At 39.4% G+C, this 15,866-nt stretch overlaps 1 protein-coding gene across 1 annotated transcript in view; it reads left to right on the top strand.

Moving 5' to 3' along the window:
- DPYS (dihydropyrimidinase) overlaps window positions 1–15,866 on the top strand; it is a gene marked incomplete at both ends in the record, with an annotated part of 28,054 nt that continues 12,188 nt past the window's right edge. The window contains 6 exons of the mRNA XM_082290649.1: window positions 1–270; window positions 3,573–3,731; window positions 5,857–6,036; window positions 6,885–7,074; window positions 13,710–13,866; window positions 14,851–14,992. Coding sequence (XP_082146775.1) covers window positions 1–270; window positions 3,573–3,731; window positions 5,857–6,036; window positions 6,885–7,074; window positions 13,710–13,866; window positions 14,851–14,992 — 1,098 coding nt within the window. The remainder of the gene's footprint in view (window positions 271–3,572; window positions 3,732–5,856; window positions 6,037–6,884; window positions 7,075–13,709; window positions 13,867–14,850; window positions 14,993–15,866) is intronic.

Below are 15,866 nucleotides of genomic sequence, written 5' to 3'. Positions count from 1 at the left end.
ATGCCACCCCAAAAGCAGGCTCGGCAGAGACTTTTGATCAGAGGGGGAAAAGTTGTGAATGATGACCTCTCTGTGGTGGCTGATGTGTATGTGGAAGATGGAGTGGTGCAGCAGGTGGGACCAAACCTAAACCCGGAGCCCTCGACTGGACTTGTTGTGCTGGATGCGACCAACAAGCTGGTGATCCCTGGGGGCATCGATACTCACACACACATGGAGTTCCCTTTCATGGGTAGCAGGTCAAAAGATGACTTCTATACTGGAACCAAGGTGGGTGCACATATGCACATCTGTGTGTGCATCTGCGCTTTCTCAGAGAGGGATGTCTGCTGCTCATTCAGTATTACTTCTAAAAGAGAGAATAGAGTGTGACTCAAGCATGGGCAATTGTTCCTGTCCCTTTGATTGGGACATTGTCACAACACAGTTGGGGTACTCAGAGGTCCACCCTCAACCAGTATGTTATTTGGGTTCCTTCAGAAACTATTGTGACTGCGGGGGTCAAGTGGGGCAGGCATTTACCCTGGCTGTCAGCATGCAGACTATAACCTGCATTGGTACCTGCATCAAGCTTCATACTTTTCTGAGCAAAGGTTAACTAAAGCAACAGTTTAATTCTCCAGTGCCATTTGAGCACTTTTGTGATAATCTGATCTTTCTCCTCTGTTAGCATGAAGGAATGCAGGTTTTTCTTCTGTCATTTTCTTTGGTGCTTACTCTGTCTCTCAATGAAAGTCCACTTAAACACTTTCTGAAAGTACCTAATTTCTCCCAGTTTTACACTCAGAGTGGGGGTTTCTTTCAGCTTTTTAGCTGATCTCATTATATTCCCTGCATATGAATAGTGTATCAGTTACTCATATTAATGGTATAATGTATCATCTCCATACAGCTTCCATACCCAAAATTTTCAAGGTATTTTTCTAAGAGCTTTGTTGGGCAGACTGAAATCCTTTGTTCACAGAAAGGATCACATTGCCCTGTGATTTGGCTTGTCTGCTAGCCAGCACCTTCACAGAGACCGTTACACCCAGTTCCTCTCACAGCAGAACTGGGTTTACTAAAAAGCAGAAAATAAGTTTTTAAGGTTTTCTGAGTAACTCCGAGGTACTTATAGGACAGGGAAGCTGCAAAGCAGAGGCTGCGTACACAAAATAGGATGTCCAGATAGTCACTTCAGAGCCTACAAGAAGATTCTAGATCCAGCTTAGAGATCAGATAGGTCAAAAGTTAGATATTGGGGATATTCTTAAACCAAGTCAAAGTGTGGAGAGTGTTCAGACCTATTCACTGAAGGTCATCACCTGGCAAATATTTTGGCAAGAAATTCAGGGAGACAGAGTTGTATTCCAACTATTGCGAAATATGCTACAATGATTAGCTAAGATTTACCCATTCAGTTGAATACCTAAAGGCACCTCTCTTTACAAGTTGAGGGGAGAAAAAGTTGTAGGGGATAAAAAGAGTTTGAGTGGAGTTATGGAACCCACGACTTTTTTTTTTTTGGAAGTCTATAAATTTTCTTTAAATCCTGTTTAACAAATAAGTCAATCAGTCTTGTTGAAAAATATTTGACTGGTGGAACTTTTCCTGGAGAAAATATTTTGCTCAATTCATCAGAGATTTACAAATCTCCAAACTTCTCTTTTTGCAAAATATTTACAAATATTTTACAAAATATGTAATATTTGTAAATATTACATATTTACGAATTTTCTTCTGATTTCTAAGTGAACAGAAGGAAGGAAGAGAATGATTTTTCATTAGAAAAAGGAAGAGTAATATAGCATGAGGGACTGGGACAGGCTGGATAGATGGGCTGAGTCCAACAGTAGAAGGTTTAACAAGTTCAAGTGCTGGTTCCTGCACTTTGGCTGCAACAACCCCCTGGAGCACTACAGGCTGGGAACAGAGTGGATGGACAGTGCCCAGGTAGAAAGGGACCTGGGGGTATTGGTCGACAACCGACTGAACATGAGCCAGTGTGTGCCCAGGTGGCCAAGAGGGCCAGTAACATCCTCACCTGTATCAGCAATAGTGTGGCTGGCAGGACCAGGGCAGTGATTGTCCCTCTGTACTGGGCACTGATGAGGCCACACCTCGAGTGCTGTGTCCAGTCCTGGGCCCCTCCATCCAGGAAGGATGTTGAGATGTTCAAGCACATCCAGAGGAGGGCAACAAGGCTGTTGAAGGGTCTGGAACACAAGCCCTATGAGGAGCGGCTGAGAGAGCTGGGGTTGTTCAGCCTGGAGGAGGCTCAGGGGAGACCCTGTCACTCACAACTCCCTGCAAGGAGGATGTAGCCAGGTGGGGGTCAGGCTCTTCTCCCAGGCAACCAGCGACAGGACAAGACAACACAGTCTTAAGCTGCACATGGGGAAGTTTAGGCTGGACATTAGGAAAAAATTCTTCACAGAAAGAGTGATTGGGCATTGGAACGGGCTGCCCAGGGAGGTGGTGGAGTCACTGTCCCTAGAGATGTTTAAAAAAAGACTGGAGGTCTTTTTTACCTCACCAACTAAGCCATGGTCACTTAGTGCCATGGTATAGTTGGTAAGGTGGTGTTAGGTCATAGGCTGGACTTGATCTCAAAAAATTAACCTAGTTAATTCTGTCGTTCTGTGATCCTGTGAATTTGAACCATGCATATTTTGATCTGAATTAGTTGTACCTGCTTTGCAAAGGGACATTGTTGAGAGCAATAGAGAGGATTTCTTTTGCTAATCTGGAAGACAGCAACCATTTCAACAAAGGAATTTCTGTATTGGATCAATTTCTTTTAGTCAAGGATCTGGCATCTGAGAGATGTTTTTCCCCTCCAAAGGAAAACAAAGTAATAATTCAATTTTCATAAAGAAGAGAGAAAATTATTGGTTAAAAAGCAATTTTTGATCACCATACATCTATAAAGTAAGGTTGTAGTTTATTTATCTACTTGACAATGTTTATGTAGAGGATGTAAATTTCTCATTCTATTTAAAGCTCTCTGTACAGTTTTACTAAATGATACCCCGTTACTAATAAAAATACACTTTCGAACACCTTTAAAATCTTTTGGTGTTAGACAAGGGTTTGGGAATTTTCATACTGTATTTTCAAACTCAATGTGGATTTTTGTTGTTGTTGTGTATTTGTCCCTTAATTATTTGCCTGTCACTCAGGCTTGTTTTTTCTACTACATAGACTCTGAGGAAGCACGTCTCAAGTGGACTGTGCTCTTCTAGTGCTCTTCTTTCTCACTGATTCCACACACTTGAGGAAACTCACTGATGCATGAAGGCTACAGACACATCTCCAAGTCTTTGATAAGTTTTTGTACACGTGCGAAAGCTTCTCCTTCAGCCTGAAATTTTACTTGGATTCTCCTGAATACATTTTTGAGAACATTTTTCTAAAAGCAGATGAAATTAATCTCCACAATAATTTTGCGAGTCTGAACTTTACTCAGGGATACTCCTCAGTGGCTTTTGGCTTTTCAGTGTATCCAGATTAATTGTTGTAAGGGAGTGAGAGAGGGTGGGAGGAAATTTGCGTTCTTCCTGATTGCTAAATAATAACTTTCTTCTTTTCAGGCTGCTATAGCAGGAGGAACCACTATGATCATCGACTTTGCCATTCCTCAGAAAGGTTGTTCTCTTACTGAAGCTTTTGATACATGGAAAAGCCGGGCAGACCCTAAAGTCTGCTGTGATTATTCATTGCACGTGGCAGTTACATGGTGGAGCAACAAGGTAGACAACAGAGCTGGTTTTCAATTCCATAAACTGATACCACACCTGCTTTGAATTAGTCTTCACATGCTAAATATTGCTGGTTAGTGTTTTTGTGATTAAAAACAACATTTGAAATAGCCCCTACCCTTCTGAGAGTACACGTATTGAAAAAATAAAGCAAGTCTGTAGATAGCCTATAACCCTGGATAATACTGCACAAAGTTAGAGGTAGCGCTTGTGCAAGACCAAGACCAGGCTGGTCAGAGGGGGAAAGTGGTGTTTACAATAATTTTGTCTTTTGTTACTTGAATACTTAATATTTTATGCTCCTTCTGAGCTTTGGTGGTTTTGTTTGTTTGTTTGTTTTTTTAATAAGGGTATACATGAAAAATATGGTACTTGACTTCATTTGTAAAGGAAAACATCTTTTCCTGGGTGACTGCAGTAATACCCCTTTGAAGAAAAGCAGGACTGGAGTCAATAGTACATCGAATGGGAAATAATCTAAAAAACCTTTTTTGAATTTACATATGGGAAAATCATCTTTGCTGAGTGAATGTTGCTGATAGCTTAAATGAATAAAATATTTTTTCAGGTGCTCGATATCTATCTGAATGTGACCCATGTTTTACAAGACGACTTTGGATTCTCTGAGAACTATGCATCAGTACACAGATATGTGAAATAAATTTCCTATTTTGTATATGAGTACTTCTTCTAATTTTTAAATTCTAAAGTATATGCACCAAAGCCTTCACTCTGCAAACAGAGTATTTGGTATTCTGTGTACTGAGTGCCAAAATAGACTGACCACAACTTCTAACTTAAGGCAAAGACATGACATAAATTCTCCAATGAAGTTTGAGTAATGTGCATTTGAAACAGGCTTAGCAGACAATAGTGGAATTGTACTGCAAACCAAATAAAACTAGGGAGGTGTAAATCAATGAAATGTTCTAGTTTATCTTAAGAATCTAACTGTTTTTAAAGGCCAAGACTAAAAGAAATGGAAAGGTCAGGCGTTTTGTAGCTGTGAAAGGCCTGGGTGAAGAAGACTGATACTTCATGCCCATCTGATTAGCTCTCATCTCCTCAGGATTTAAAGTATTAATTAAAAGTATGCATTCTTTACAATGCCTTCTGTTAATTGTAGTAAATAGTGAAGAAGAGGATAAATGACATGTCTCTATAATTGTGCCAGAGCAGGGCCTTTTGTCAGGTATTTATTTGACAACTCCCACTCAAGATGTGCTCCCATCCCTCCTCTGGATAAATTTCTGAGTTTTTTATAAATCTTACCCTTCGTGGGCAGATCCAACCAGATCATTAGAGAGAAGATGAAAAATATTATTTTACTTTTTGAAAGGAATGAATCCCATGGAAATTGTAATAGCATTACAGCTACATGTCAATTACTGTCACCATCATTTGACTGGGAAGGGAGAGCCAAAGTTATGCAATATATGTTTCTAGCTAACCAGTTGTGAAAGAAGCCTTCAGACAAAAATATGTGTCTTTCTTTGGGATGTAATGTTTTTGCTGGGCTTCATAGGCTCTAGCAGAAGTGGGGAATCCTATCAAGCAGTGCATGCCCAAAAGAAAAAAAAAAAAAGCACAGGCTTACACTTAGCATTTTGGAGCTGTTTTGTTTGACAACAAGATGTTTCAAAAGGCTGTGTGTATTGTTTAGAGTCAGGACCAAGCTCTAAAAGATGAAATCTTTCCTGTCACCATGTTGTTTACCAGAAGCTGCAGCCTATTGCAATCCAATTTTGAACATCAGTTTTGCACAAATATCCATGTTGTCTTGAGTTGGGAACATTGACTGTAATATTAGAATGGGTGTTTTCAACATCAGGAGGTTTATTTGAAATAAAATTCTGCCTCATTACCTTTTGTAAAAAGCATTCCCTTCCTACAATTAGCTTGTGCTTCCAATATTTGCACTGCAGTGCTACTCTTTTATATACTTTGAGAATCAATTTGATATTAGAAGAATAGTCTAAGTCAGTCTTTAAATATGTGATTTGGCAGATCTGTACTGAACATATGTTTGATGGGTGAGTAGAGGCTCACCCTTTATATTTACGATTTCTTTATACCAAGTTATTAAAATGTAAAGTGTAATTGCTGTATTTTTCAGGTGAAGAATGAAATGGAAAGTCTTGTTCAAAACAAAGGTGTCAACTCCTTCAAGATGTTTATGGCCTATAAAGACATATACATGGTCAATGATGAGGAGCTGTATGAAGCCTTTTCCTGCTGTAAGGAACTTGGAGCAGTTGCTCAAGTCCATGCGGAGAATGGGGAACTAATTGCACAGGTGCACATTTGACATTTTGTCCATGAAAGTCAGGAATACAGATGGTCCTAACCATAGGGCTGTCCAAACATAGCTCATGTAACAGGAGCAAATCCAGAGGTATGAAGAAAGCTTCACTGACTGGGCACAAAAATCTCAACATCCCTCTATGCATAATTAGCCTCACTGCACACTTGCTACTGCCACCTTAGTGCTGTGTGGAGGCACTGAGAGTTCTGAGGCACTGAGACTGTAACTACACTGATTGTACTCGACACCAGTGATAACTTGAGTGGCTATAATGGAATAGTTTCTTCAACTGTTCCAGTCAACAGCATTTTCACTGTGCCCCAGGTCCCATAATGGAAATTAATTCATTGCTAAATAATCTCAAATCTGCACATCTTAAGTTTCTGAACAGAGTAGAGACAAAACCTTTTGCCTCTTAAAACCACGGAGTTTTCAGAGGCTCTGGATATGCATCTTTGTGCTTCGTAAGGATTTTTCCTTTTTTTTTCTTTCCAATGAGGGTTAGTAGCATCACTGGACGTCACTGGCCTTGATATTTAAGCATACATATTGTGAGAGGGGTAGGGTTTTCAAGAGCAATGATTTAATCCTGCAAGCCAGTGGAGTGTGTTCTCTGAATTTAATTAGGTATTCTGAGACCTGAATTTATTGAGAGATATATTGGATTTCAGATAAAACTACAGTAACTTCTTTTTGAAAAAAAAAATCATAACTGTCTAGTTATTTTTTTCCTTGAACTGGCTGCAACAGCTGGTTCAGAATCCATTTGACTGACAGGATGTTCACAACACCATGGCTACACTTTAACTGACTCTTACATGCTTTTGTGTGGTCTTCAGGGTGCAAAGAAGATGTTGGCAATGGGAATAACTGGCCCTGAGGGTCATGAGCTGTGTCGTCCTGAAGAAGTGGAAGCTGAAGCTACACAAAGAGCAATTACCATAGCAAATGCTGTGAACTGCCCCCTTTATGTAGTCCATGTAATGAGTAGATCTTCAGCAAAGGTGATCAGTAATGCACGAAGAGAAGGTAAAAGTTCTAATTCTTTTATGCTTGGACAATGGCATTGGGGGAAGGGTCATGGAAAACCAAACACAGTATTAGTGTCCTACTTGTCATGGGTGTCATAAGCCTCAGAATTTCTTGGAGTGGGATGTCTAAACTCTGTGTGTGTGTGTGTGTGTGTATGTTGTTGGGGCCCAAGGGGAGCAGTGTGGAAGAACAGCAACCAGAACTGAGACTTTCCCTTCTCCCCAGAGCAAACTTTTTTTCTCTTTGTACTGTACCTCCAAAGTCAAAGTGATGGCCAAGACAGCATTATTGCATTAAAAACGATGTGACCAGTTCAAGACAATAAATGCTCTACTATTCTCCTCCCTTGAGTTAGTCTGCAAGACTTTACCAGATATCTTGATGAGAAATTCTACATTAGAGACCACACCAAATTTTTACAGACAGTGCCATGATGTGACCATGACTCCTATTCACTGGGCACTTAGAAGTCATGGTGAAGATGATAGTGTCTGAAAGCTTTGATTCCCACCAGTGCAGGGTTGCTCAGGTTTGCACTGCAGTGTTCATGAATAATTCTGTTCAGCCAAGGGGGCCTGACCTTCCTGACCATCTCTTGGGCAGACTAGAAGCAGCCTGAAGGCTGTAGGTATTCAGGATGTTTCATCTCCTCATCTGTAAGTCCATTCAGAGCAGCACATGGAACACCAGCACCGTGAGGAGACATTATCAAGGTGGAAGCAGCAGGACAGAAGCCCATGTTTTGGAGGACCTAAAACTATCTGTCCTCATTATCTTTTTACATCTTTTTTATTATGTTTTTACATCTTTTGTGTTTACAGCTTGTTTTCACCTGACTTGATATGAATTTCATACAGACCTCAGTTTCCCTATTTCTTGTCTTCAGATAGTGCCTACACAGGGGGCATAGATTATTAATATTAAAATGTAGAGTGTGAGATTGTGATAAATCAGAGCAGTGTGATGTCATTGTGCTAATATAGATGGATATGTTTATGCACAATATGTATGACCATGACTTCTAGTAAGTATTAGCAGGAATTCAAGTTTATAAAAGAGTTTACCAGAATATATTTTAATAGCACATCTTTTTATACTGTGCTATACTGGATTCCTCCACTAGATGCCAGTGCTGCAGGGAATGTGGGTTATATCCATCAGTGCACGTTTGTTTGTACACTTCACAGGCGTCATGTGAACATTACCTACAAGCAGCTATAACAACAGTTGAAATACCCAGATTAAAGATGAAACACCGGCTGTGAACATAAAAGACCTAAACCAGTGTTTTATAATACACTGTTCCAGTAAAGAATTTTATGCTTACAGTAAATATTATAAAACATTGGTTAGGCGTGTTTTGTAAGAACAGTCTGCAGTGCCAGTTTGATTACTGAGGATAAATGTATGCTTTTCCAGTATGTGCAAAGAAAAAATTGGGACAATTTATGTACATTGTGGTGCAAATTGTATTTTATACCTTCCTTGGCTGATGCAGTCAGATTCATCAGTGTTTGCCTTTGTGCACAGCAACATATATCTTCATACTTTATATCTATCTGCATAAAAATGTACTGTTTAGAAAATAGAAATCTAAAATTGATTAAGAAATTTCAAAAGATAACTAGAGTACCACAAATGTAGTTACAAGAATTGTAGTTTTTAATGAGACTGATCTGTATAAATTCTGGTAATTGGAAATTTGTCATTGTTGGTTTCAGTAGATGTTATTTTCCATTTTTCAGTTAAGAGTGGTAATAGAAAGCAAGGAGTTCCAGGCAAAAAAAAATTCTCAAAGTATTTTATGAATGACATAAATGGAACTCAAATATTTCAATGAAAGACATTCAACTTGGACAGGTTAAAAACCACTCTAATATGAAAGTTGTGTAAACTCTTAAATATTGGGAGCCTCTCAAGCATTTGAAATATTCACTCTAATACAGTTTATTCATCTTTTCAAGATAATTTCTCCATGTCTTGATGCTAGGTTCCTACTATTCACAATTGTGAAATTTTTCATGTTCCTTTCCAAGCACTTAGCAAGAAATAAAAATTGTGTGCATATTCATCCCTGCCCATGTCAGAGAAAGACTGATATCCCTTCCAATTCCATCACTGACCTCAGAAGGGGAAAAACTGATCTTCAGTGAGTGAAATCTATTTTCTGGTTGAGAGTGTGATACCAGAACTGAAGCATTGCTTCTCAAATTCTATGGGATGGTGATTTTCCTAGTCAAAAATGTAAGTCAGAGCCCAATTCTTCCTTGTCCCTCATTTAGCTATACAAGATGAGAGCTAATACTGGAGGCTAAAGGCCTGATATAACTTGCTCAAGACAGTAGGCATAATTCTGTTGTCTTCAATGAGCTATGGCTCAGACCTTAAAGGTTAAAATCAGTCATACACTCTGTAAAGGAATAGCAGTTCTTATTCTAGATTAAGCAAACTTTAAGAGAATCAGATGAGAGAAAGTCTCTCCTTCTCTCTTCCATGCCAGAGCTCTGACCTACAGCAACACCATTCAAGGAAGGAAACCTCCAGATTATAGCAGCATGTTTTTCATGTACATCAGTAATAGCTACTGAATATTCAATAGGGAATCCAAAATTCCACATTGTGACCATGTTGGAGAGGGACAGGCTAACTCCTGCCCTCATCCTGTTCTTTTTGGAGGGTTCTACCAGCCTGTTTGCCAAAAGCAATGTTTTTTCAGTTCTTCACTGAGAGGGTCAAAGAATCTTTGTGAGAACTGTCTTTTCTCAGTGGGCTGTTTCTTCATCCCTATGTAAAACATGACCTTGAATCTTGAGAGAATAGGTAGAGGAACTGTATTCTTCTACAGAAGGAAAGTCTGATACATTTGTGTGCATGAAACTCTCATTCCTTTAAGCGGGAAGACAGAAGGGATTCTCTTCCTGCTATTGCGTAAAATCTTCCCTCCAGTGAGACTACAAGGCTGTAGAGCTCTGGTGTCAGGCAGTGCAGCTCCTTCTCCCTATTAGGATTACCTGATGTGAGCTTACTGGGGAAAATTAATGTGGCCTTGTCACCCATTCCTGCCACCAGAAATACTTGTGGAGAGAGCAAGGCTAATATAATGTGATTTAGGGGTAGATGATTTATACTGTTTCCCCCTAAAAAATTCTTTCAATTTAAGTGTGCTAAAGCTGGAGACCATAGAATCATAAATAGTTTGGGTTGGAAGGGACCTTAAAGATCATCCAGTGTGATGATTAAAGACTATGTCCCTTTCCTCATTTAATGTGCTGCTATAGCCAGGAAAATGGGACTTTCTAGTGGAGACCTGGAGAGCAAAATCTTACTGAAAAAGTCAATTTTTAAAAATGCTGCTTCTTTTTTTTTAAAAAAGTGCATACAAAAACATGTACTTGGCCAGATTCTAAGAAGCTTACTTAGACTTACAGGGTTGGTTCCTACCATCAGTCACAGGTTATGTCTCCTCTTAGTGAGAGGAAAGACCTGTCCATTGCTGAGAGTATACAAACTCTCAAGCTGATTCTGAGCACAGGAGTGCAACTAAAAATGTCAACTTTTTAGCTGTCTCATGCAGGACAGCTCAGGTCCGGACTGTATATAGCCTAATGGATGCAATGCTACCCCTGATTCAGTAAACCCTGCCTTGCACTTCTGCTCCTTTCAGAGCATAGCTTGTGAGTATCTTTGCCCCATATGACTTTATCTTAAGTGCTTCTAAACTTCTACTAGAATAAGAACATATGGACCAGTTTTTCAAGCCTGTAAATGTTAGTTGGTGTTTATCAGTGTTGTAACTCTTTTTGAGTTCTGGTAGCTGGTAAAAAAAATTGCAATTGAATGCTCTTTTTTTTTTTTTTTTAATAAAGTAATCTATTAAAAATAGCTCTTGCTAGCCAGTTTGGGCATCTGATAAAAAGTCACCAAATACACAGCTATTTACCAGCTGCTCAGAGGTGTCAGGAAGACCAAACAACAGAACACTTGCTGGTTCCTTTTTTTTTATTGAATTCTGGAAAAGTTAACAATTTGAAAGACATGATTTATTACTGCATTACTTCACTTTTATGCCTATAGGCAGAAGCCAATCAAGCTAGAAGAAACTTAATGCAGAATTTCCTTGTTGCCAGTCAAACTAAAAGAGCCTCAGTGCAGAATTTCCTTTTTATTGGGATTAAAGCAGAATCTTGATATTACTGTATCCTTCAGTCTGGCTAGTCATGGCCCAAATGAAATGTAAGAAATTGCACATTCAGCAGAACTGTCCAGAGGTAGTCTGTTGAAACTGCAGTGTTCAGACTCAAAATCACTTGACAGAACAGCTTCTACTCCTCGCCACTCATGGGAACAAAGGGAGATAGTAATCTCAAACTCTGACTGCAGAAACACTGTCATCAGCTACGGTACATGAGTTAGAATCAGTTCAGCATATCCAACTGGGAGCTTGGAAACTTCTTTTCATTTTCATGTTGTGAAGCTGAGATGAGAAAACTATTTTCTTGTTATTCTCTAAATTATTTATTAAGCTAAAAATTCAGTCTTGTCCTGATAATAGTTTGTAGCTATGTCTTAATTATTCATAGTTCAGGTTTACTTTGGATGAAAGCTTCTTTAGCTTGTTTACATGCAGTAGGAGAGACACAAACCACACTTCCCTCTCCCACCCCTTTCTGGTGAGTTTGATCATGGAAAATCTGTCAAAAGACTGATAGGTAAATATGACAGATTGGTTATATACACCAGACCTTCTCTACATACATCTAGATTGGTGGCAGCCTACCCTCAAATACAGTGTTTGGGGTTGCCCAGGGAAGACCAAGAGCCCCTGCAGGAGTCAGGGAAGACCCTGAACTAAGGTGAATTAGGTTTCATCCAGCTGTCCTGGTTTCATCCATCTCTCTTCTTAGGTTTCATCATTCAGCTCTGAATTAAGAAAACCCATATCTGCTTAAATCTCCTCATCAGTGAGTGGTCATATCACTTCCATGCATGGCCTCATAGTCAGTGCTTTTAAGTTCTGAAAACTAGGTGCAAAAAACAGTGAATAACTACCAAAGTCATGTTTTCAAGTCTAAAAAATGGTGCTCTCCCTCTGAGCGCAAGTATTAATCTATAACATACATAGGTAAGTGGGAGTGAGATCTTAGAATGCTCCAAGATGAGGCATCAGTCTGAGACAAGCACATTCAGCAGGTCAGAGCATGCTGAGGTGGTTGTAGGAAATCAGTAATGCTAACAGGGAGTCTTTAGGCTGAGGACGAAGTTGTACTAATATTCCAAGTACTCGGAATAAATACACAGTACAGTGACACCAGAGCAGACCTTGATTACCATGTAGAAATAATATTGTGTGAGGCCTTTTTGCAAATCTAGCACCAAAAATTTCAGGAATGGCACCAGTGCAATGGGAAATGTATTTTGAAAATAATTGAGCTCCTCAGTAGCTATCTATGCTAGTGCAGGAGTTACAATCCAGCAGCTCACAGAAGTAGCAGTCTAATGTACAGAGAGAAATCTGCAAAGGTTTGCTTTGTTGTTTTCCAGCAGGTAGTATGACTGTATGACTTACACACAGAAAGACAGAGAAAGGTCACAGTCTTGTATCACCAAGCAATTACCAGCTGTGGCCTTGCTGGGGCAATGCAGTGATAGTTCTAATAAAAATTATGCCTGGAGTGAAATCCAGCACCCATAGCAAAATACCCACTGCCTGTAGGGATCAGGGGAGAGAGAAGGCTCTTGCTGGGACCCAGCAGAGACTTCCTTTAACCAGCACCAAGCAGCCTCTGAGTGGGTATGGGAGGTCCCAGCTCATTCTGGTTCTTTAGTGACCACTGCAGTTGGAGGCATCAGCACCTGCCAGCTGCAGAACTGCAGAGTGTCTGGACCACTCGCTCAGGGAGTCAAACATTTTGTTCTGATGAGTTTCAAACCCATGTTTCCCAGGAGGAAAAAGTAGTTAAAATACGTTAGCTCTGTTTAAAGGCTAGCATTTAGTCTGGGCTGGTGTCCTCTTCTGAGGAAAACAGGATCCTGTGCAGCAAAGAATAAAAGATTAAAAATTAGGAGATAACTTTTAAAATTGAATTACTTATAGTTTTTGATTTGGGAAATGTTTCTATACTTCTTAGTTTATGTCTCCTGCCATATTGTTCTTCCTGGCACAATTATAGCCTGACAATTAAAAGTAGCACCTTGCAAAGTCTGTATGCTGTATATATTAACTTACACTGTTATGCAGTCAGTAATTTCAGAGCACTGAAAAGGTGCTACCATGTATATGAATCTTAAACATAATTAATTCAACTGAGGACTGCATTCCTTTTGAAATCTCAATCACATTCCTAGTAAACAATGTGTAAAACCCATTATAGTATATCTGTCAACAATTTAATTAAAAAACTTGCCCGAGCAACGTTCTTAAGAGGAAATATATTGGGAAATCACTAGCAGAATATTCAGAACAAAGATGCTGTGTTATAGCTTAGTTTATTATGTCCTTCCATATGTTGGTGTTTAATTTGAAACACTCATTAAAAGTTAAATTCATTGCCACCAAAAATATCCTCAACAGAGAAAATGCAAGTTACACATTTTTATGTTTGATGATGATACCTTTGCTTTACATTTTTCAGGAAAGGTGGTTTATGGGGAACCTATTGCTGCAAGTCTTGGCACCGATGGCACCAACTACTGGAATAAAGACTGGGCTCATGCTGCAGCATATGTGATGGGACCCCCACTGAGACCAGATCCATCTACTCCTGGTTTCCTCATGAACTTACTGGCCAAGTAAGCAGATGAACAAACAGTAGCAGCTGATACCCAAATGCACAGCAAATTTTGTCAGGAGTACATAACAGCAGGCTGATGCTCTGGAGATTTTCTAAGTACAGAATGTTACATTATCAGAAAGGAGAAACCGAAATAACAGATGAAAAATATTTCTGTTTTCATATTTTATTTCTCTGAACCCTTATGGCCTTCTGTCCACACTTGATTTTATTCAATATGTCTTGCCTTGCTCATACCACAGGAAAAATTGTAACATGACCAGGAAGACAGTAAGGCTGTAAGTCAATGGGAAATGTGTAAAATGTGAGGTCATAGCTAGATTTTCTGGCCTTTGTTGTCAGCTGCCTTTTTCACTTGAAATTCAAATGTTGCATGAAAATTAAGTCTGCTAACTTCTGAAGGTACATGTAAGTTGTCCACTTCATAATGTCTACTTCAGAACGAAGTGAAAAAAGAAGTATCTTTCAGATACCTGCAGTTTACATTATAAGATGTGTGGTTTGCTGGTATTTTATGACCAATAAATGTTAACTCCACAAAAGGGTTGAATTTGACTGAAGAGCCTGTACAGGTATGCCTAAACACTGGCTAACTGTTGTGCAGAGCCGTGGTAATTTCAGAGTTCATATGGAGTGACACAGACTAAAACTGCCCGAAGTGAGGATGAAACCAAGCTGCTTGCTCTGGGCAAAGAAGACAGTCCTCCATTTGTGGGACACCTTTGACATATCCAGAGCAAAAGTGTCAGTGTTGGTGCTTTTTTCTTCTTAGGGATTTCTGAAGAGGGAACTGCTTCCTAGGGCAACTGGCTGTTACTGTGGAGCCAGTCTTGGAAGATGGAACTGAAGGTAGGCTGGCAGGGCATATCAGTTTTTATCTTGAAGGATGGATGACTTGGTCTATGCAGCCTTACAACAGGTTTTCCTATGTGGTGCTGTCTGGTACATACTCTGACTCATAATGAACTTTGTTTCTCTGCAGTGGTGACCTATCTGTGACAGGGACTGACAATTGCACCTTTGACATATGCCAGAAAGCTCTGGGCAAAGACGACTTCACAAAAATCCCTAATGGAGTGAATGGTGTGGAAGACAGGATGTCAGTCATATGGGAAAAAGGCGTTGTAAGTATATCAAAATGTCCAAACATAGAGGTAATTGATTTCTCCAATAAAACATAATCTCTCAGCAGTTATTAACTCTTCAGTTTTATCAAGTGTGTTTATCATAGGATAACTTATTCAATTGAAAACCCTAACAGTCCTTATTAGCTCTCACTTTACGGTCCTGGAAGATGGAAGAAGATTCTTGGTGCTTAAAATATTTCCCTAAAGAATCATTTTTATTGTTAAGCAGTAAGGAATTGCTATTGTTTCAGTGGTACTGCAAGTACGTTTCCTTGAAGCATATTTTTCAATTCAAGAAATGAAAGTAAAAGGGAAGAGGTGCCTACAGTTTCAACTCTATCAGCTGTGTATTTTTTTCCTCTCTGATCTCTCTCAAACTTAGCCATTGGAGGTGTTTCTGCACTGGTGTGCCTGTCAACTTCTAATTTATGTTTTAAGAAATGCTTGTCTAATGTGTCACTTAGCCATGTGATAACATGAAATGGGCACTTTCACATCCCACTGACTTCAGATTCTCACTATCAACACAAGAATGGTCAGTGTTTCTCAGATAATGCCTGATGAGGGGGAAGGTAAGGAAATCTCTTGAGGAATCTGCTGCATACTGGGTTTTATGATCGCTCTGGCTTGTGCAAAACTGTTATGTTCTGGAAGATCTACTTCTATTTAATATTAAGTTTTCTTGCAATAGTGAAGTCATGCTGATAATGCACTGTGAAGCATATTCATTTGTCACAGTATAATTACCTACTCACACACTTGGTAAGAATGTGGTTCATGATGTCTCATTTATCTGTATCTGGGATTCAGCTCCAGTTGGTATGCACAAAACACACACACTTGTGCCTATACTCACCTGTGGCACAGCTCT

This window comes from Coloeus monedula (genome assembly GCF_965178545.1).
Source record: "Coloeus monedula genome assembly, chromosome: 1".
NCBI lineage: Eukaryota > Metazoa > Chordata > Aves > Passeriformes > Corvidae > Coloeus > Coloeus monedula.
The sequence above is the reverse complement of the archived record's forward strand: the minus strand, read 5'-3'. Positions and strand labels throughout refer to the sequence as shown.